Raw genomic sequence first — 20,826 nt, 5'->3', positions numbered from 1 at the left:
GGGCCAAGTTGGGAAAATGAGAGGGCCAGCTGGATTCCCTCTAGTCTGGGGGAAATCCAGGTGGCTGGAGTGGAAAGAGCTGTGGTGCTGAGGTTCCCTGAATCTGAGCAAGAATCTGTTGTTTACTAGTGGGGAGGCCTCCAACAGCTCCTCTCCACCTCTGAGCCTCAGTTTCCTCACTTATAAACAGAGGTCAGGATAGTATCTACTTCAGCCATGAGAACATGCAAGTGAATATGCAGAGTGCTCACATGTGGGGAGGGAGCTCAAGCAAGGTTGACCTTCTTCTCTTGCTGGCACATGGCTTCCCAGCCACTGAGGTTTTAGGAATAAAGAGGTGAGGTCCACGGGTAGACAGCAAGGTGTCAGCATGGCTGGGCTCCTTCCAGAAACTCTAGGGGAGGATCCTTCCTCATGTCTTCTAGCTTCTGGTGGCCCCAGACATTCCTTGGCTTGTGAACCCATCCCTTAAAGCTCTGCTTCCATCTTCACATAGCCTTTTTTCCCCTGTCCTCTCTTATAAGGACACCAGTCATATTGGATGAAAGGACTGGCCTACTCCAGAGTGTCCTCATCTTAACTATTTATATTTGCAAAGATCCTATTTCCAAGATCTTGAGATAAAGTCAAAGGGTACTGGGGGTTAGAACTTCAACATATCTTTTGGGGGGCAGGTGCAAAATTCAACCCATAACACCACCCAATACCCATTCCAACCATCTTTTGGGATAAGACTCCAATTTTGTTTAGTTCATCAGTGCGCTTAGCCTCAGGTGACAGGTCATGACAATCTTGTGCCCTGCTTTCCCAGCCTTTCTTCCAACTAAGGATACCATGTTATCCAGTTGTGGCTGAGACCTAAGTAGCAGCCTGCTTGGCAAACTTCTGGGATTTTGTTGCTTTCTTGATAAAAGGGGACAGACGCAGTTGGCCTTGCCCTTTGCTTCTTTTGTCCTTGGATATATATGTGATTGCTGGAGCTTTGGCAGCTATTTTGTGACAAAGAGACAAAGCTAAGCTAATTAGAGAGATGTCAGTGCTCTGCTGCTGAACCAGTGCCAGCAAACTACCTTCAGATTCCTTATGTGAAAAAATTAAATATCTAATTATTTAATCCACCATAGTCAGATTTCCTACTACTTGTGGCCACTTTCCTAACTAATACTCTATGCTTGTTGGTTCCTCCATCCTACCCCCATAATCTGAGGAGATAACTAAGGTGTCTTCCACCCAAGTGCACAAGCACTGTGAAGCTACCCTCCTTATCCTCAACCTTGCTTTCCTCTTTCCTCCTTTGTCTTTCTCTCCCCATCCCTTCTCTGCCTACCTGGCTCACTCTCCCTCTACCTCCTTTCACTTTGTTCCCACTTAACTAGCCAGAATATGGAAGGAAACTATATTATATATTATGTGAAGAATATTCTGGAAAAATACAAAAGTTTAATTTGATTTATACTTCCTTATTTCAATTTGATTTTGTTTTTCTGTTAGAAATCTTTGCTCAAAAGAAGTTTTAAAAAATCTTGGAACAATGATAAGTCTTCAGACCAATAAACATGGGATACACAGCTCTGTTTTATATCATGTTCAAGGCCATTATCAAAGCTAAACAAAGGCATCATAGCAACAAATACATGCTCCTGATTGTGAATGTATGCAAGACATATGCCTTAGTTACCCTCACATCCCAGCACACAGTTAAATGTGTAGTAAATCTCTGGGGAACAGGACTACAGGAAAACTAGGGATGATTGAAGCAATAGCATCAAAATCAATAACTGCATAAAGGGATAAATCTGATAACACAAGTGCAAGATCTGGACTCTGAAACCACAAGCCATTATGGAGATGAATTAGAAAAGGTCCCTGAATGAAGACAGAAGCTATGTTCACAAACTGAAAGGCTCAGTACTGTTCAGATCTTGGTCCTCCCCAAAACAATGTATAGGTTTACAGCAATCCCAGTCCAAATCTCAGCAGGCCTTTTTCCTCCATAGAAATGACAAGGTATTCTAAAACTCATGTGGAAATGTGACAAACTTTGGATAGACAAAGCAATTTTGAAAAAGAACCACATTGGAACACCTAAATTACCTGATTTCAAGATTTATTACAAGCCAAATGAAATAAGAGAGTGTAACATTGGCAAGAAGATAGAAAAACAAACTGAAGGAGCACCATTAAAGAGTTCAGAAGTGTACTCATACATAGCCAATTGATTTTCAACAAAGGTGCCAAGGCAGTTCAATTGGGGAAAAGATCACCTTTTCAACAGACAGTGCTGTAAGAAGTAGATATTCATATAGAAAGAAATGAATTGGGAATTCACCTCACACCATACACAAGAATGAACTTAAAATTGATCATAGGCTTAAATGTAAGAGCTAAAACTATACAACTTCTATAAACAGAGGATCAAATCTTAAGGATTTCAGTTTTGCAAATATTTCTTGACTATGTCACAAGAAGCATAAACTATAAAATTTAAAAACTCATAAACTGGACTTCATCAAGGTAAAACAACTTAAAAAAAAAAACATTGTCATGAAAGTAGAAAGGCAAGCCATAGTCTGAAAAAAATCTTCGCTGAACACATATTTGACAAAGTCTTGTATCTAGAACTCTTGCAAGTTAACAATAAGACAAACAACCCAAATGAAAAATGGGCAAAAGATTTGAACATACACTTCACCAAAGAAAATATATGAATGGCAACAAGGACATAAAAAGGTACTCAACATCACTCATCATTAGGGAAATGCAAATCAAAACCACAATGAGATTACACTTCACACCCACTAGGATGGCTAGAATCAAACAGATGGACAATAAAAAGTGCTGGGGAGGATGTGGAGAAGTTCCAGTCCTCACTCACTGCTGGTGGGAATGTGAAATGGTGCAAGTGCTTTGGAATACAGTTTTGCAGTTCCTCAAAAAGTTAAACAGGATTACCATATGATTCAACAATTTCACTCCCAGGTGTATGTATACCTAAGAGAACGGAAAACATATGTCCACACAGACACTGGTATACAATTGTTTATAGTAACTTTATTAGCCATGGCCCAAACCCAAAAACAACCAAAACACTGTGGTCCATGCATACAATGGAATAATAGTCAGCAATAAAATTTTAGGATTGATACACATACAACAACCTGAATGAACTTCAAAACCATTACGCTGAGTGAAAGAGGCCAGACAAGAAAGAGTGCATACAGCAGGATTCCATTTACATAGAATTGTAGAAAATGCAAACTAATGACCAGTGACAGAAAGCAGAGCAGAATGGTGGAGGGCAGGGAGGGACAAAAAGGAGGGAGCAATGGGAAGACCAAGTAACTTTTGGGGGTGACAGATGTATATGTTCACTGTTTTCATTGTGGTGATGTTTTCACGAATGTCCACATCAAAACTCATCCAAGTGTATGTTTTAAAGATGTGCAGTTCCTTGTATGCCAATTATACCTCTATAAAGCTGTCAAAAAAATTCAGAATCAGCAATCTCCAAACCCTGGAGGGCTGCTATGTTTTGAGGTCATAGACACATCGGTGCTAGCATAACAGGAAACCAGTTATAAATACTATGGCAAGTGGGGACTCCCAAGAATGTCAGTTGAGGCTACTTGTGTCAAAGCATCATTGATAGTGGACTGTTGCTATCCATATGCATGTGTTGACACCGAGTGGGCATCCAAGCCATCTAGATATACAATGTGTATACTAGGTGGTTGTTAATGTGTAAATTCACACACTCTAGCAATTATGTTTTACATTAACTTCCCTGGCTCGATCTTAGAATACTTCTGTGATGCTTTTAAAAGTTGCCTCCCACCCTGGCTGGTGTGGATCAGTGGATTGAGTGCCAGCCTGCAATCCAAAGGGTCACTGGTTCAATTCCCAGTCAGGGCACATGCCTGGGTTGTGGGCCAGGTCTCCAGTGGGGGGCATGTGAGAGGCAACCACACATTGATATTTCTCTCCTTCTTTTTCTCCCATCATTCCCCTCTGTCTAAAAATAAACAAAATCTTAAAAAAATAAAAACAATAAAGAGTAAAAATTGCTTCTCATCAGGAACTAGCTAGAGTCTAAAATTCTTCCTCTGTCATCCCAGGCTCTAGGCACTCTGGTTCTAATGACCTTTCACCTCCAACTGTCCTACAGCAAGCCCTCTGCCCTTGTAGGGTTCCCTAACACACCATGTGCCCTCCCTTCCTCTCTCCACCCCACTGCTGGAAGTCCCTTAACCTCTACTTCCTGTCTTGAGAGCTCACCTGGTACTTATTCCTACCTAGCCTCGAGACACAACTTGTCATGCTTTAATACCTAAAAAGGTGTACACTTAGCACCCCCAGCTGAAAGTCTGCTGTGTCCCCTTGGCTGAGTAAAGGAGTAAAGATTTGGGGTCCTGGCTTGTCCTAGATGCTTCATTGGAGTCAGCTCTGAAACCAGCATCCTGCTGTACCCATGCTGCCATAATGCCAGTGAGAACACATTCAGGAGTGAGAGTAAACCATTCAGTAAACATTTGGGACCTAAGGATGCTGAGTGGCAATGGCAATGAAACCTCCAAGAGCCCCTTTCTCAGGCCTGCTTTCTCCTCCCTTGGAAACAAGTCTGGGATTCCAGCCACTTGCTCTCAGGGAGAACAACTTTTGTTTATTTCTTTGTTGAAGTCACCTGGCAGCTTTGCCAAGCAGAGAAACTCTTGTAGGCACTCTAATGTCCTAGTACACCAGCCATGATTGGAAAGAGCTAAGCGCCCAGACCTATTTAGGGCCCCAAATATGGATGTTGCCATTAGCCCAGCACAAGGCCACATGAGGGGCCACATGAGGGGGCAGATGGGGCTGGGCCAACCATAATTGCCATTGGACAGTATCTGGTGGCTCAATGACCATTGGACATAAAGGGCAGAGGGAAGGGCCAAGGACCCCAAGAATTGCTGGGGGAACAGGAAGGTAGAAAGAGACTGAGGCACCACCAGCAGGCAAGGTCAGGGAGAGGGGCTTCTGGGCCTACAGGACAGAAGAGTGTCCATGCTGGAGTCCCTCTGCAGAGAGGTCAAGAAGCAAACAATGGGAGATTGAAGATGGAGCTACCCTCTCTACAGGGCTACACGAGGCCAGACAGTGTACCCACAGTGACGAGTGTGGACACTTCCATGTTGTCTGAAGAATGGTAACAGAATTGTGTTTCTCAGGGGACTGATGTGGTGCTTGACCCTTCCTGGTCTCAGAGTCATGGTGTCTGACCAGCTTCAGGTGGCTGCCCCTGATCCCTACACAGCTGGCTCTCAAGGGTTTCTGCTTTATTTATGCAGGGGGCTGAAAGATGTCCAAACACAGCAGCTTTAGCTTTCCCCCATAATTCCATGCTTATTGTCTTTCCTGACACCTCTAACCCAGCTGGTATCTGGTTACTTTAAACCATCTGATAGCTACCAGTTACTGGTACATGGAGATACTGCCATAGTATTTAAATAGCTCTTGAAAAGCACCCAAAGTTTCAAAGGTCAAACAGCCCACAGACTCAGATGTGCCATGAGCTGACCCAATGTCTTGTTATTGTAAATGTCACTTATCTCGGTAAGCATCAGGGCACTCTAAAACCAGACTGAAAGTGCATAGCATCTCTCCAGGAAAATCTACTTTTTACTTAAACTACCTGTACATTACTCCCTCCCCCGACCTAGTCATCTTTGCCTGTGGGTTCCAACGTGAAAAAAGGAGTTCACACTAATAATTAAGTTAGCTTAAAAAATAAATAAAAGTTTCTAAAATCTAAAAAAAAAATCAAGTTAGCTCATCCAGTAATGACCAATGAGGAGATCCAAGCCTTCTTTATTAAAATCTGGTAACTGACTGGCCTGTTAAGAGCAAAATTGTTCACTATTTCCAATTCCCATCATGTGGCAGCTGCTGCCCCAGTCTTGGTCAGGGCATGGTTGAACAAGACTGGAATCCAAGCACAAGGCCTCCTGCCACTGTGCCCTGCCCTGCATGGGGATTGGTTTCCTGAATCCATGCCAAATGCAGCAAAGATTGTCTGTGCCTTGGAAAACACACATTTCCCAATGACCTCTCCATGGACTTCAGACACTGCTCCCAATACTTCTTTTTCTACTAGAAAACCTGAAGCTGCAGGGACTTTCAACTGCCTCAAGGTAAGGCCGGTGCTGACTACAGTCTAAAACCTGAGTTCAATGTGCTAAGGGGGCAATATTCATTTCACAAGCATTTACTAATTACCAAGCACTGGGCTTGGCAACTAGGGCACAAACATGAATATGACACAGAGCAGAAGGCAATCAAAGGATGAGGTGGTATGGGCTCAGTGAAGGAAGCTGTGAGATAAGAGCAAATTACAAGAACTTCCCATAAGTCAGAGGTATGGAAAATCCTTTCAATATATCTAGATAAAACACCTATATTTACACTTACACTTATATTTCTCACTTCTGGAGTTGTCTTAGCAATTGGAGCTCCAAGCAGCATGTTCAGAAGGAATCCTGTACTTTCAGGTCTTCCCACCTTCTTCTGATGGGTCTTTGACCCTTCCTGTCTTGCAGAGAAGGTAAGCTTGCTCCTTGGAGGCCCAGTGGGTGGCCTGCAGAACATCTATCATCTGTCTGTCCTCAGGTGCTCTGTATGACAGACCAGAGCCCCTGGGAGTGAAGAGGGCTGGAAGGAGGTGGCAAGCCAACCAGAATGCTAGGTTGAGAGTACTAAGGGGCATAACTCCTGGGTCCAGCTCTAGGGACAGCACAGATGGAACAGGACAGAGCCTGCCAGCAGCTGCCTCTTGGCCGGTGTGAGCTTTCTCCTTGAGAACCTCCCTTAGCCTGCAGTAAAGTGCTATTTGAAGGGTCTGCTCTGTTTCCACAGGGCTAAGGGGGAGGAGTGAGAATAGTAACAAGGCTTACCACCACACTAATCATGTGTCAGGCCTCAGGAGGTGAGGTCCTTTTCTGTTGTCTGAGTACTTCTCAAAGGGTTGGCAGGGGTTGGGGGGGGATCTTATTTCAGGAGCAATTCCCTGACACTCTCATATGGCAAAAATCCCAATCTTCAACTTACATTATCCCATACTTACATATAACATATCCCAACTTACATATAACATTCAAAGCAACTGAACCTCCAATATTTTAAGAAATGTCATGTGAAGACAGATCCAATGAGAGAACCACAATTGGGCACCCTCTGTGCAAATTCTTAACCCGTCTTGCTTGCTTCCTGATGGGCACAAGCCACAAAGGGTGGCTGCTTGGGTGGGGGTGGGGAGCAGCTAAGTTTGAAGCTTTAGGCACTGAGGGTGGGGAGGAAGGACAGAGAAGCCAGGGTGGCCTTTGCTGGTGGGGTGGGAGGGACAGAATGTAGCAGGTGGGGCAAGCCTGAGGGTCTGGTGGGCAGGGAGGAGACCAAAGGCAGCAGGGCAGCTGGTGGCAGATGTTGCCATGCTGCAGTGGTCTTGCCTGGAGCCTGCTACTTTAAGGGACCAGAGCAAAAGGGCTTCTCTTCAGGGAGGAGATGCTGAGGCCCTGGGCCTCATCTTCTATGCAGGCCCCTGGCCAACCATTCCCCATACACCCCCTCCCAAGCTCTGAGCTCTAAGAAGATGGGGCCTTGGGTGCTGTTCCTCTGAGAAGCAGCAACTGGGGACACACATAGAAGGCTGTAGTTTTCAGGCACAAAGACAAATGGCCAGGAAAAAGAACGGATCACTGCTCAACATGATAGCAGGGTGTTCTGTGCCTTCTCATAGAGCAGAGGTTGACAATGCAGGCACAAGCAGTCCACAAGAGCATTTGCCCAAGCCCATTTTCAGACCATTTCTTGATGAAATTTGGGGATGTCACAGTCAGGCCACAGCCTACTTGTAGAGCTCACAATTTTGAATTTCCTCAAGTTCCTTCCACTTATAAGCTCTTAAAGCATTAAAGTGCTTTTAGTATCTTCAACCTGGAAATGCTAACAAGTTTTGGGGTGAAGTGAATGACCTCATGAGAGAAAATAGACCATCTCTCCTTAACTCAAGGTACTTGTGCCCTTGGGGTGGCTCTACTCACAGGTTTCCTCCTGCTCATAAGCACAAAGTCCTGATGGGCATTCAGGAGCTCTTGCAGCAGCTCACACATTGGCTCTACATGTATGCATACCTGTGCACATACATGGAAGCCTGTAATTAGCCCATGGCAGAGGCTACAGTGAAGTCCCTGCATCAACTGCATCATCAATGACAGAATGGAGGGGAGCAGGGCGCTCAGATTCCCCATGGACAACCTTGTCAGATGGCACTGTGGGCAGCTGTGAATTCAGAATCTATTCCCTGCTTCTCATCTGCAGGGTGGGGCTCTTCAATGGGACTTTTGAGGGCCAAAGAGGCTGGCACTTTTTCACAGTCGCTGTCCTCCAAATTCTTCCTTCCATGGCGAATTTTCTGATACTGACGGAGCTGCAATTTCATCTTAAGGGTCTTGCCACACTTGCCACATTTGCCACATGTGCAGGGCCTCTCACCACTCTTGCTACAGGTCTTCTCACACTCGTGCACCCTCCGGTGCTCCAGGAGGAGTGAGCTGCTCCGGAATACCTTCCCGCAGTCTTGACACTCATAGGGCCTCTCATCGCTGTGAACTGCCTGGTGCTTGAAGAGGTTGGATCTTCTGCTGAACGTCTTCCCACACTCGCTGCACTCATAGGGTTTCTCACCACTGTGCACCCGGCGGTGCTGACTGAGGCCTGAGCGCCCCCGGAAGGCCTTCCCGCACTCCTTGCACTCAAATGGCTTCTCCCTGCTGTGGATGCGCTGGTGGTGAATGAGTTGAGAGACACCCTTGAAGGCTTTTGGACACTGGCTACATGTGTAGGGCTTCTCGCCACTGTGGGTACGCTGGTGCTCAATGAGGTTGGAGCTCCTGCTGAAGGCCTTCCCGCACTCACTGCACTCATAGGGCCGTTCGCCACTGTGGATGCGCTGATGTTCCAGCAGGGCAAAGCTGCGCCGGAAGAGTTTCCCACACTCTGGGCACTTGTAGGGCTTCTCACCACTGTGGATAATTTGGTGCTTGATAAGGTTGGAGCTGCGTGTGAAGGTCTTCCCGCACTCATCGCACACATAGGGCTTCTCTCCACTGTGGATACGCTGGTGCTCCAGCAGGGCAAAGCTGCGCCGGAAGAGTTTCCCACACTCAGAACACTCATAGGGCTTCTCAGAACTGTGGATTATGCGGTGCTTGATGAGGTTGGAGCTCCGGCTGAAAGATTTCCCACACTGCTGGCACAGGTACCGCTTCTCTGTACCTTTGGAACACTGTTGCCTTGAGACCAAATTCTGCCTAATGCTGTGGGTACTTCTCTGCACCATCTCTCTTTCCTTACTCAAGGAGCTGCCTTGGTCTTTCTCCCTGTGACGGTCACCCCTGCTGGAACCTGTCTCTGGAGAATGAACATGTTTTTGTCTCTGCTCAAGTGTTTCCTCTGGCAGCCTGGCTACCTGGCTCTTGCTGCCACCCTGAAGATTGGCTCTTGCAAATTCTTTTGGACAACATTTCTCCTTGGAACTTAATGTCTGGCTCTTGATCCTTTCACCTGTAAAGACCGAGAGCACCAACCAATGTTGCTCCCTCCTTGGATCTCTATTTAGGGTTTGTTCTCCACCCTCACCCTCATGCCAAGGCTGAGAAAAGATGAACCAGGAGATGATTGTGGGCAGGCAGACAGGAGAGCAAGAAGGGAAGAGGTGATCTGAGACAGCAGGAGGTGCTCCCTTCATCTGGTGCCTCCATGAGGAGAAGTCATTGGGCCATTTAAATCAGCCACAAAAGAGAATTTTCCACCCAAAGTGGCTGCACCTTCCTCTATTGTCTGCTGCCTTTGCAAATGCTAAGCATCTTGTACTCACCTGCCTGTATCCCTGTGGCAGCCCTTGTCCTGTTGATGTCAGCTGCCCAGGGCCCTTCCCCTCGTTCCAACAGGGAGACCAGGTGAGGCTTGGAGGATGAGAGCCCTGTCCATGGAAATGAAATGGATCAGTCATTCCTGAACTCAGCCCAGCCTCAGTATCTTCAGGAACACAGAACAAAGAACTCTCCCAAAAGTGCCACTGGGTGGGTCCAGAGAAAGGGCAGAGTCCCTCTAAGGATGCAAAAGGCTCTAAGTATATCGAAGCCAGGCAGGCACAGGGGATCTTAACTAATTGGTGATTTGGGCCAAGAGGGTAAAGATGTTATTGGCCTGTAGGAAAGGTAGCAGGCTTGTAGGAAGCTCTATATGTATGGACACCCTGAGGCACAGATGAAGAGCTACAGCAGGGATTCACAGGCCCTAGGGAGTATCAGGAAGCAAACAGAGTAGAAGGGCTGCCTGCACCCTGAAAGCTAAAGCCCCTTAGTTCACCACCATACAGAGTAGATGTCTCAGTTCCTTATGCCAGACTCAGGTGAGGATTCTTGAACTTTCCTGGGAACCCCAGATCTTCTTGGTGAGGGTCAGAAAGAACCCATTGAAGAAGATAGTTTCCCTCTGTGGGGGTAAATCACAGAGGTGAAATCTGTTGAATCTAAAAAAATAAACTGAGAAAAGAATGCACTTTAATTCCAAAGGCAGTGGGGTACAGCAGGGGAGCCTACCCTGGCTCCTACCCTGGCTTCTGCATGCCTTGTCCCAGGCCCTCTGTGGCTCAAAGCTGCTAAACTCTCTAACATGAAACAAATGAGGAATGCAACTTGGTAAAAATGAATTAAGTCTCAAATAGTGTATAGGGTAGTTTGCACCTATCTTTTGGGTAGAAGAGGTTTAGTTAAACTATTAATTTATATGCAAAATAAGTTTGATGGGGGGTACATATTTACCTAAAACATTTACAGGTCCAAACTATTGAATAAAAACTGCCCTGTTGAGACAAAGGCTGAGCTGCAAAGAATTATGGATCCAGTGGGAAAATACATTTATTCTTGGCCTCACAGCAACAACAAGCAAAGAAACTCAGAAATAAACTGAGTTCAGAGACAGAGTAGGGGGCACTGGGTGTATGTGGGGTCCTTACCCAGTGACACCAAATGGCGGTAGTTCTCCAGCATTACTCTCTTGTAGAGGATCCTTTGTTTGATATCCAGAAGCTTCCATTCTGTCTTGGTGAAGTACACGGACACATCCTCAAAAGACACTGGCACCTAAAATGAGCCATTCCTGAGGCTGCAGGAAAATTCACCCTCATGGGTCCCAGAATGAGGTGCCAGCAACTGAAGATGGGGCAAGGGGGCTACTGAAGAACTCAGCAGCTGGGGGTAGGCTCAGTTTCAAGAGTTGTGAGGCTGGGACATGAGGAGGTGGCAGATGAAGACTGTAAAGGAGAGATGCTGAGGCAAAGGACTGCTACAGTTGGGGAACCCCACTCACCTTGGGTCTGGTCATCAGGAGAATGGCTGCCATGGCAGGAGCACCGAGAAGCTAAGGGAAGTGGAAAGAGCCAGGTGTGAGATGAGGCCCACACACTCCAGTACAGCCTCAACCAAATTAGGTCCTATTCACAGCTACTGGAGACACAATTCAATGTACAACACTTTCCCAAACTGAGCTTGTATCCCCTCTCTTTACCCATGTAGCAGACCACTAAACACAGACTTAATCCCTTCTCATGCTAGGCTCAGCTAACCAGGCTTTCAAGGGAGTGTGTTTCTTCTTTCCTTTCTTTTTCTCATTTCCTTCTTTTCTTGGCCCTCTTCTCATGTGAGCAGTATCCCTGACCCCAACATTTCAGCCATCCCTGGGAGCTCCACTGCCAACCTCTTTTCCTCTCAGGTCAGGTTTCTTACAGAAAAACTCCAAACATACCACCTCTACATGCAAATACACTTTCTTTCAAGGGAAAGAGAAAGATCAGGCTGGTGAACTGCACAATGAAGGGATAATAGCTGGTGGAGGGGTGCTCTCTGAAGAGGTAACATTCAGGCTAAGAGCTGAAGGTTGTTAAGTAAGGAGAGGTTCAGGCCAAGGGCACAGCCCATATCCAGCACTTAGATAGCCTGAGTGCAGATAGCCTATAGTTTGTGGTGTTGAAAACTGGTGGGGGTGGGGTGTGGGTGGGTGTTGCAGAAGGTTGCAACTAATCGTTCTACTTGTCTGTTGCAGAAGGTGAGACCATGTGGGCCCTTTGGGGACAAGAAGGAGCCAGGGCTCACACTAAGGGCAGGAAGAGTGTGTCACTGACAAAGTGGACATTATCTGATTTCTCCACATCAGTTCTTAATGCCAGAATACAGTGGGGAAGAAGAAAGTTTGCTCTAAGCATATAATTTTCACCCAACTGGAGACCAAAAGGTGGAAGTCCTAGGCAGAGCAGCAGAGGAACAAGGCTGTGGATGGTGGGCACATGGGCCCAGACTATTTCTTATGCTCCTCTGGGTGAGCACAACTTGTTTGTACAACAGGAGAGTGGGCAATGGGACAGAGTCCCAAAAGCATTTAAATTGCCCCTAAATCCCTTATCCTCTGTGATGAGCTGTCAGTCAACACTGGCCCAGAATAAATAAATTCATGTATCTGATGAAGAAGTTTATATTAATCAGAGAGAAAGAATCCCTTAAGGTTGAGTGGCTAAAACCATTAGATGAAAGAATGAGGAAGAACAACATCCATTTGATATCAAAATGTCTTCCCGGGCTACTACTGGTCACAAGAGAAAGCTAAACTAACAGTGGTGGCACAGAGGTGGGACATACCTTTGGGGAGTGCTCAGGTGGCCCAGGAGGGCTCTTGTCAAAGCCTGACCTGATTGTAATGCAGCCTTGGGACCTAACTTGCAGTTTACAGGGCATCTCTGGGACAGATAAAGACATCACAAGGAAGCAATCAGCCCAACCCAGAAGATGAGCTGTTCCTTGGTCTCCTTTGCAAATTAGTTTCATGGGAGAAAGAGAAGGCTACAGAGGAAGACCATTATAGATGAAAAGAGATCTAAGGAGCCAGCAGCCAAGTGCAGCAGAGTCTTTGATGAGATCCTGGCATGAACAAAAGAGGAGTGGAAAGCATTGGGGAATATGGAGGGTCAACTGTGGAGCAACTCTCAGAGGACAGTGGGGACCACTGCTGCTCATGTGTTGGATCAGTAATGGCACTGAGCCATGGAAGAAAATGTCCTTGTAAAGATATGCACATTGAGGCATTTGGAGGGAAAAATGGCCTTCAGACTTACTTTAAAATATTTGGCAAAAACAAAGGGGCAAGGCAGATAGAGAGACAGAGAGGCAAACAAGCAAATAAAGTGAGCTAGAGACCACTGCCAGCCCTGAGAGGTGGGTACCTGGGCTTCATTAGACTAGTCTCTCTACTTGTCTGTTTGCTTGATGGGGTTCAACATTAAAGGGGAAAGTAACTTGATGGTTCCTCAACAAGTAAACATAGTTATCATATGGCCCAGGAATTCCACTCCTGGATATATGCTCAAAAGAACTGGAAATAGGTGTTCAAGAAAACAAACAAACACTTGTATATGAATGTTCCTAGTAGCATGATTCACCAGAGCAAACAGGTGGAAACAACCCAATATCCATTGACTGATGAATGGATAAACAAAATGTGGTCCATACACACAATGAAATATTATTTGGCCATAAAGAAGAATGAAATATTAATACATGTAACAATGTAGATGAACCTTGGAGACATTATGCTCTGTGAAACCCACCTTCCACACACAAAAGGCCACAGATGGCATTATTCCATTTATATGATGTAATATAATATTTCACAAGTGCTGTCTTGACCTAGTTTGGAAGTTATGACTAAAAACCTTTTCTCTGCCCTTCTTGGGCAGTTTGCTAAACTCCCACCCCAACTACCTCCCTCATCAGGGGTCTTCTCTCTGGGGCCACTAAACATGCCCCCAGTCCCCTTATTGGGCTCCCACACTTAGGGGTCAGGGGCAGTTCCAGACAACTAGGGACAGTCCCTATGCCCAGAGGGACCTCATGAAAACTAGTATGCTACTTCAGGTGCACCCCCCTCCTGTGGAAGACGCTTGTCCTTTGGAGATGTAAGAAAGAAAGAATTCTGCCTTTCATCTCTCTGAGTATCAGTATCCTGTGACATGCCATCAAAAAAATCTTATCTTGCCCTGACCAGTGTGGTTCAGTTGGTCAGACGTCATCCTGCAAAGCAAAAGGTCACTGGTTCAATTCCTGGTCAGGGCACATGCCTGGGCTTCAGGTTTGGTCCACGGTCAGGGTGTGTACAAGAGGCAACCAATTGATGTTTGTCTCTCACATAGATGTTTCTCTCCCTCTCCCTCCCTTCTCCTCTCTCTTAAAAAATCCTATTTTATAAAACATATGACATGTCCAGAATAGGAAAATCCAGAGAGTCAGAGAGCAGATTGGTGGGTGCCAGGGGCAGCGAGGTACGCAATGCATGTGTGACTGCTTCATAGCTTTCAGGTTTCCTCCATGGATGATGAGAATGTTCTGGAACTAGATAGTGGTGATGGTTGCACAATATTCTGAATGTACTTAATGCCACTGAACTGTTCATTTTAAAATGGTTAATCTCCACCTCAACAAAAAACGGGGGTGGCAAGATGTGTCACTGTCGAGTAATCATTCTGATGTCCACACATCACATGCTTCACTCTGACACACCGTCAGTCACTGGGGGACCTGACAAGCTAAAGGGGCAGGGCAGAGACCAGTGATATTAGCCAGGGTGTTCAGACAAGCATCACATTGTTTTGAAAAACAGCACAAGCTTCTTTTTTCCCTTCCACAGCTGTACTGCCAGGTCATGATCCAGCTTGGAAAACAGAAAAGTCTAAAGGAAGAGGCAAACTCCAAGACATACTAGGGTCCAAGCCCTGAGTAGAGAAGCAGCTGCTGAGCTGTGACTACATGAGAGAAACAGCATGGGCAGGCTCACCTGTAGATGGAGACCAACACTTAAGTTCAGCACCACAAGGCGCATTGCGGGTGCCAGCCATGATGTGTGCTCGCCACAACAATGTCTATGCTTGAGACCTAGCCCCCCAAAGTCAGCATACTTTCAAATCCCAGCAAAAAAGACATGATAAGCCCTGTCCTCACAGACTATAAACTGCAAGTAACCCCCAGGTGGTAATGGGGTGACACTTCCTAGCATATACATAAGGACAATCTAGAGAGAGCCTGTGGAGCCGGAGGTAGCTTCTCCTAAGAGACTGTGCCCTTGGGCCCCAGAGTGGAGGAGAAACTGAAGGATAATCCTAGGCCCCAAAGCTCAGTTTTCTCTGAAACCAGGCACTGGACATGCAGGTGAGGGTCCATTAGACAACAGTGCCCCAGGCCAGAAGCTGGTAAGGCCCTGCCAGCCTCCTCCTGGGCTGGTTCGCCCCCAGGAAGGAGGCAGACACCCACCCCTTCACTGAACCTGGCAGAGGGAAAGCTGAGAATGAGGAGCCACTTGCCAGCACCCTGGGGGCGGAGAGGAGAGGAGGGGTTATAGCAGTACTGTCAACTGAAGTCACCCTAAGGCAGGAGAGGGGGCCAGGGGGCTGATGCTTCCCAAAGACCACGAGATGGGGCTATTTCCCCAGAAAAAGAAAATAGAAAACAAACAAACAACCGGAAAAGCAGTCAGTAGTCCCACTCATGCTGGATCAGGAACTGGGGCTTTTTCATCCACAAGGAAGGACACCCATGACCACTGTGCCTGGTCTTCTTTCTTTTGGGTGGAACCTCCTCTGGGGTCTAGTGATTCAAAACCCCAGCTGCCTTCTGTTGGTGCCAGCAGCCTTCCTTCCCTGAAACGCATATCACCTGCCACCCACCTGGTGGAAAGCCTGGAGGACCTAGGGCCTGGGGAAGCCAGCCTCAGCCCAGAGCCAAGGTCTGGCCTGAGCGCTGCCACAGGTCAGCCCAGGGCCCTCTCCGTGTGGCCTGGCAGAACAAAGCCCTCTGAGGAGCAATCCTGCAACTGGTATCTCCAGTCCCTGTCCTCAGGGGATAGAGGCTGACCTGGAAATAAAGAGAGCCACCTCCTAGTGGAGTTCTATCCTTCCCTGCTTAGAGCCCTCCCTGAAGTGCCTATCTCACTCAAAGTAAACTCACATGGCCCTTTCTTACCTCTTCTGCCCCTCCTCCAACACCCTTGCTCTCTCTGCACCAGCCACACTGGTCTCTGAACTCTACCTCCTGCACACCAGGCCATTCCCGCCTCAGGGCCTTTGAACTCTCTGTTCCCTTGGTCTACTAGACTCTCTCACCTCCTTCAAGTTTTTCAGAAATGTCGCCTTCTAACCACACTACTTAACCTAGCAATCCCACACCCCACCTCCCTTACCCTGCTCTATTTTTCCAGTGACACTTCCCACTGTTTAACATGCTTTATAATTCTTTAAAAACATTTACTGTTTATTGTCTGTGCCCTGTCACTAGAACTGGACTTACCGAGCAGGGAGTTAAGCAGATTCGCTTCTTGATATATCCTGAATGTCTGCAGCAGCCTGGCCCCGCAGTGGGAGCTCAGCGTGCATTTGTGAGAACTGGTCCTGCAGGGCAGCCCCACACAATTCCCGCACAGTCCCCTTACAGCTCAGTGCAGTCCCTCTCTTGCTCTTGAGGGCCTTCCATCCTGCCCTCAGCTTTGTCTTCTTAAACCTTCCCATGCGTTCTCCTCAAGTTGCTCGTCACAGTCAGTACACCATCACCAAAGGGCACAATCCCCACCCCCAAACCCTGTGTCTGCCGAGGGTTTGCCGGGCGCCTTGGGCAGGAGTGCTGCAACCACGGTCACTGTGCCAGCCTGCCTGGCGCTCTCACATGAAGAGGTGGACAGTTCAAACTTACCAGGCGACTGGGCGACGGGATACGCTCTTGCTGGCCCAGTAGCAAACTGCAGTCAGTTGATAGACTGGAAAACCTGGCCTGCCTTTCCCGGGCGCCCAGGACAGGAACAGCCCTGGGGGGCCAGCTGCCAGCTTACCCGAGCTCGCTGCCTCCCAGGGCGTCCCGACGGTCACAGCAGCTCCAGTGCACCCTCGCCACCTGCGGAGACGGTGCCCCGCCCCTTAGTCCGAGCAGGCCTGAGGCCAAGGCCACCGCCTCCTAGAAGCCCTCCGGGGCCGCCCCAGGAGGCGGTGGGGCTTCCGGAAGGGTCTGGGCCTCCTCCCCTGTCACCGTTCGGGAGGTGCGTTCTGTATGGCAGTCCCGTCCGTCAGAGTCCGTCCGTCAAGTACCAATGTTCGGGGAGGGAGAGGGCTGGGCGGGGGTGGTGGCAGCGTGGGAAGGGGGGCACGGAGCATGCGCGGCGCGGCAGGAGGGCGGCCCGCCCCGCGCTCGCCACAGCGCGACCCACGGGGGTTCTGTCTTGGCTCCTCAAGCACCCTGGAGCACTTCTGCTCCCGGTCCGGATGCTTCTAGGGCTCTGGTCTCAGTAGCCAGTCCTCTGCAGCCCCCAAAGGGGACGGGGAGGGGCGACATTAGGCTTTACGTCCATCCAATTATCAGTCCTTCCATCTGGGATCATTTGTGGGGCAGCTAGCAGCAAATGGCCAGGCCATGGCCACCCAGTAAGGGACCACACCACTTGAGCCAGGAAGGCTGAGATGAGAAACTGAGGGACAGTGAGAGGTGTTGGGGGGAGGGCAGTGTGCAGATAGGTGGAAGGGAAAGAGGGTAAGAGCCGGAAGTGGAGAGCTGCTGGATGCATTTGTCTTTCCCTCAGGTCCCCCCATGTAATCAGCAAGCCTGTCTGCAGGGTAGGCATTGGGGTCTGTATTTTCCCACAGGTCAACACTCATGTGGCAGAAACAGGACTGAAATGCAGGGTGGATTGGGGACACGTGCTCTGTTGACAATGATGAACTCCTCAAAAAGTTGGGGTTATGAAGCCTGTCAAAGAAGAGCGACAAGGATAACCGGCACCCTGCGTGTTCCACCCCTCTCCCAGCCCCAGGCCACTGGGAATTGAGCAGGAGCTAGGCACCTCTCTGCCTCTGAGTTCTACCTCTCCTTACAGAACCAGGAGAAACTAGGCCTTAGGGAGAAGCCTGAAATATGCCTGCCCTGGCTTAGCGGGAGAGCCGAGATACCCACCTAGCGTGCTTCTAGCTATGGGGAGCAGGGCTCACAGGGGTTTTTCACTGAACAGAGGCAGGGAGATTCCCCGCTTGGCTCTTGGCTGTGGGCCTTGCTCCTCAGTGTTGTCCTCTCACTTGGGGTCTGGCTAGGCAGGCCTGAGCCTGGGATCTCAAGGTGAAGTGGGGGGAATGGTGGTCCCTCAAAAAGATAGGTGCTTATCCTAATTCCAAGACCCGTGAATGTGACCTTTTTCGGAAAAAGGGTCTTTGCAGATGTGATGAAGTTAAGAGTCTCGAGATGAGGTCATGCTGGGATTATTCAAGTGGGTCCTAAATACAGCAAATGTCTTTAAAAGAGACAGAAGAGAGACATAGACACAAGGGAGAAAGCCATGTGAAGGTGGAGGCAGAGATGGGAGTGATGTAGCCACAAGCCTAGGGATGCCTGGAGACCCATGAAACTGGAAGAGGCAAAGAAGGGTTCTTCTCTAGAGCCTTTGGAGGTAGCATAGCCCTACTGACACCTTACTTTTGGGTTTCTGACTTCCAGAGCCACGAGAGAATAAATTCCTGTTGTTTTAATCTATTTGGTTTTTGGTAATTCATTGCAGCAGCCCCAGAAAACTCATACAAGAGGGAATGGGCTGAGCTCAGATCCCTCCCAAACCAGTTCCTGAAGGGGACTGGGCCTTTGCACCAGACATCAGCTAGTAACAGTTGGATGTGTACTGGGGGTGACTCTGGGTAAGGCAACTCCTTTGGCCTTGGGCAATTCCTAGAGAGCATTGGCATTCAACCTTCACAGAAAGGGGGGTGGGGGTGGATGAGAGCCTCAGGCCCAGAGTGGGGTTCTAAAACTGCACCCCACATCCACTTCAGTGTGAAATGACTGTGGGCTGTGAACATGCAGTTGCAATAGGGCTATAAAAATAGAGATGGGAACACAATGCATAATTGTCTTAAACTGTTTTGGGGTTACCATATGGCTGGTGGTAGCATTACTACAGTTAGTCTGGAGAGCATCAGAATGTTTACAGCAAAAGTGATAGACCTATGGGGAAAAAAATCTGATAAACCCACAATTGTATTGGGAGAGACATTTCCCTTCTAGATTTTTTTTTCAATATTTTATTAGAAAAAATTTCAAACACACGCCCAGCCAGCCTAGGCAGAGTAATATAACAAAACTCTGTTGATGCACCCATCAGCTGCTATCCACATAGGGCCATCCTGTCCATCTGTCCTCCATCCACCCCCCTTTATTGTGGTAGAAGGCTTGAGACTTTCTCTGAGGGAAGTGGCCTCACTGCTGCAGGCAGGGACAGCACCCTGAGGGCAGCAAGCCCAGATTCAGCCACTCTGCAGCATACACCCGGAACCCCAAGGGAAAAGGGGTCTGGAGAAGGGGTCCAGGGTGAAGCCAAGTTGTAGTGGGAAGTGAGCAAGTCTCGATCAGGAGTGAACCAGGTCCTTTATTAGCTCCTCTTATTCCATTCTTCTGTTAACGTTGGTGTTTGTTAATAGTTATGAGGGTTTAGAGGCTTCATATTACTTGTTGGAAGATAGATCAATAGAAATGATCCATTCTGAGAGGAAAAAAGATAAAAAAAAACCACACCAAACAGCACCTCAGTGAGCTGTGGGATAATATTAAAAGGTGTAACATGTGTGTTTGGGAACCCAGGAGAGAAGAAAGAGAGAGAGAGTAGGGAAGAAAAACTACTTGAAGAAACAATGACTGATGCTTTCAAAATTTGGAGATAGACATAATTTACAGATTCAAGAAGTTCTGTGAACGCAAAGGAGGATAAATTCAAAGAAAAACGACATGTAGGCTCATTGTAGTCAAACTACTGAAGACAAGAAAAAGAGAAAATCTTGAAAGTAGTCAGAGTTAGACAAAGCACTCCATATAGGAGAAGGTTAACAAGACAATCTACTGAATTCTTACTGAAAAGCATCAAATCCAGGATACAAAGAAACAACATTTTAAAGTGCTGAATAACAACAGCAAACTTTCAACCTGCACTTTCTGTCTATACCCAAGGAAAGACCCTTCAAGAATGAAGATGAAATAAGGACCTTTTGAGATAGATGAAAGCTAAGAGAATTCATCAATAGACCTGCACTGAAAAAAAAATGGTACAGGAGGTCTCTCCGTTTAAAAAACATGGTAACAGAGAGACCTTGATCTTTGGGCAGAGATGGAGAACACCAGAAATGGCAAATATGTGGGTAAATATTTAAAAACATTTTTCTTAATTTCTTTATAATATACATGACTATTTAAAATAAAAATTATAATAGTGTGTTGTAACACATGTGTATTACAAAATAGTGTGTTGTAACACATACAATGGATGGAAATGTAATGCATATGGTAACTACAGCATAAAGGATAGATTAGAGAGGGAATGAAGGTTCTTACAGTATTAACCACAAACAGACACTGAAAAAGTAAGGATATATATTATAACCTCTAGAGCAACCACATAAAAACAATGCAAAGTGATCACTTCCTGAAAAGGTTGTAGATAAGTTACAATGGAATTTTTAAAAATTGATTATCTCAGGCAAGAAAAGAGGCACATAAGAACAAAAACTGCTATAGATGGGACAGACAGTGCTATAGACTGCATGTTTGTGTCCTCCTGAAGATTCACATGTTAAATTCTAACCCCTGATATGATGGTATTTGGAGTTGGAGCCCTTAGCAGGTGATTAGGCCAGACAGAGGCTTGATTGGGTCAGACAGGCCCCCATGAATGGGATTAGAG

The 20,826-nt window shown here is 47.2% G+C and overlaps 1 protein-coding gene across 3 annotated transcripts; it reads right to left on the bottom strand.

Annotated features, from left to right (window-relative positions):
- Positions 1–3,070: 3,070 nt before the first annotated feature.
- Positions 3,071–17,174, bottom strand: ZFP92 (ZFP92 zinc finger protein). 3 transcript variants are annotated; one of them, XM_045845515.1, is made up of 5 exons: positions 16,818–17,174; positions 11,404–11,454; positions 11,051–11,177; positions 9,908–10,012; positions 3,071–9,594 (listed from the first exon to the last, which is right to left on the bottom strand). In XM_045845515.1, exons 2-5 carry the CDS (start codon positions 11,434–11,436, stop codon positions 8,291–8,293), a joined length of 1,569 nt encoding a protein of 522 aa, XP_045701471.1. In that variant the 5' UTR covers positions 11,437–11,454; positions 16,818–17,174; the 3' UTR covers positions 3,071–8,290. The 3 variants fall into 3 exon arrangements, with proteins under 3 accessions (XP_045701471.1, XP_045701472.1, XP_045701473.1); XM_045845516.1 differs by having other exon boundaries at positions 16,954–17,174; XM_045845517.1 differs by lacking the exon at positions 16,818–17,174 and adding an exon at positions 16,419–16,546.
- Positions 17,175–20,826: the final 3,652 nt, after the last annotated feature.

This window comes from Phyllostomus hastatus, unplaced genomic scaffold, assembly GCF_019186645.2.
Source record: "Phyllostomus hastatus isolate PE091 unplaced genomic scaffold, TTU_PhHast_1.1 phas_contig_471, whole genome shotgun sequence".
Classification (NCBI taxonomy): Eukaryota; Metazoa; Chordata; class Mammalia; order Chiroptera; family Phyllostomidae; genus Phyllostomus; species Phyllostomus hastatus.
Note: the sequence above shows the minus strand (reverse complement) of the source record. Positions and strands in the feature narration are given on the sequence as shown.

Bases quoted from the DNA above. Each gene is read 5' to 3' on its own strand.
- ZFP92 (XM_045845515.1), bottom strand. From the start codon at position 11,436: ATGGCAGCCATTCTCCTGATGACCAGACCCAAG. The intron at 11,178-11,403 runs GTGAGTGGGGTT...GGCTCATTTTAG, and splicing joins TCCTGATGACCAGACCCAAG to GTGCCAGTGTCTTTTGAGGA. The intron at 10,013-11,050 runs GTAAGGACCCCA...TTCCATGGACAG, and splicing joins CCGCCATTTGGTGTCACTGG to GGCTCTCATCCTCCAAGCCT.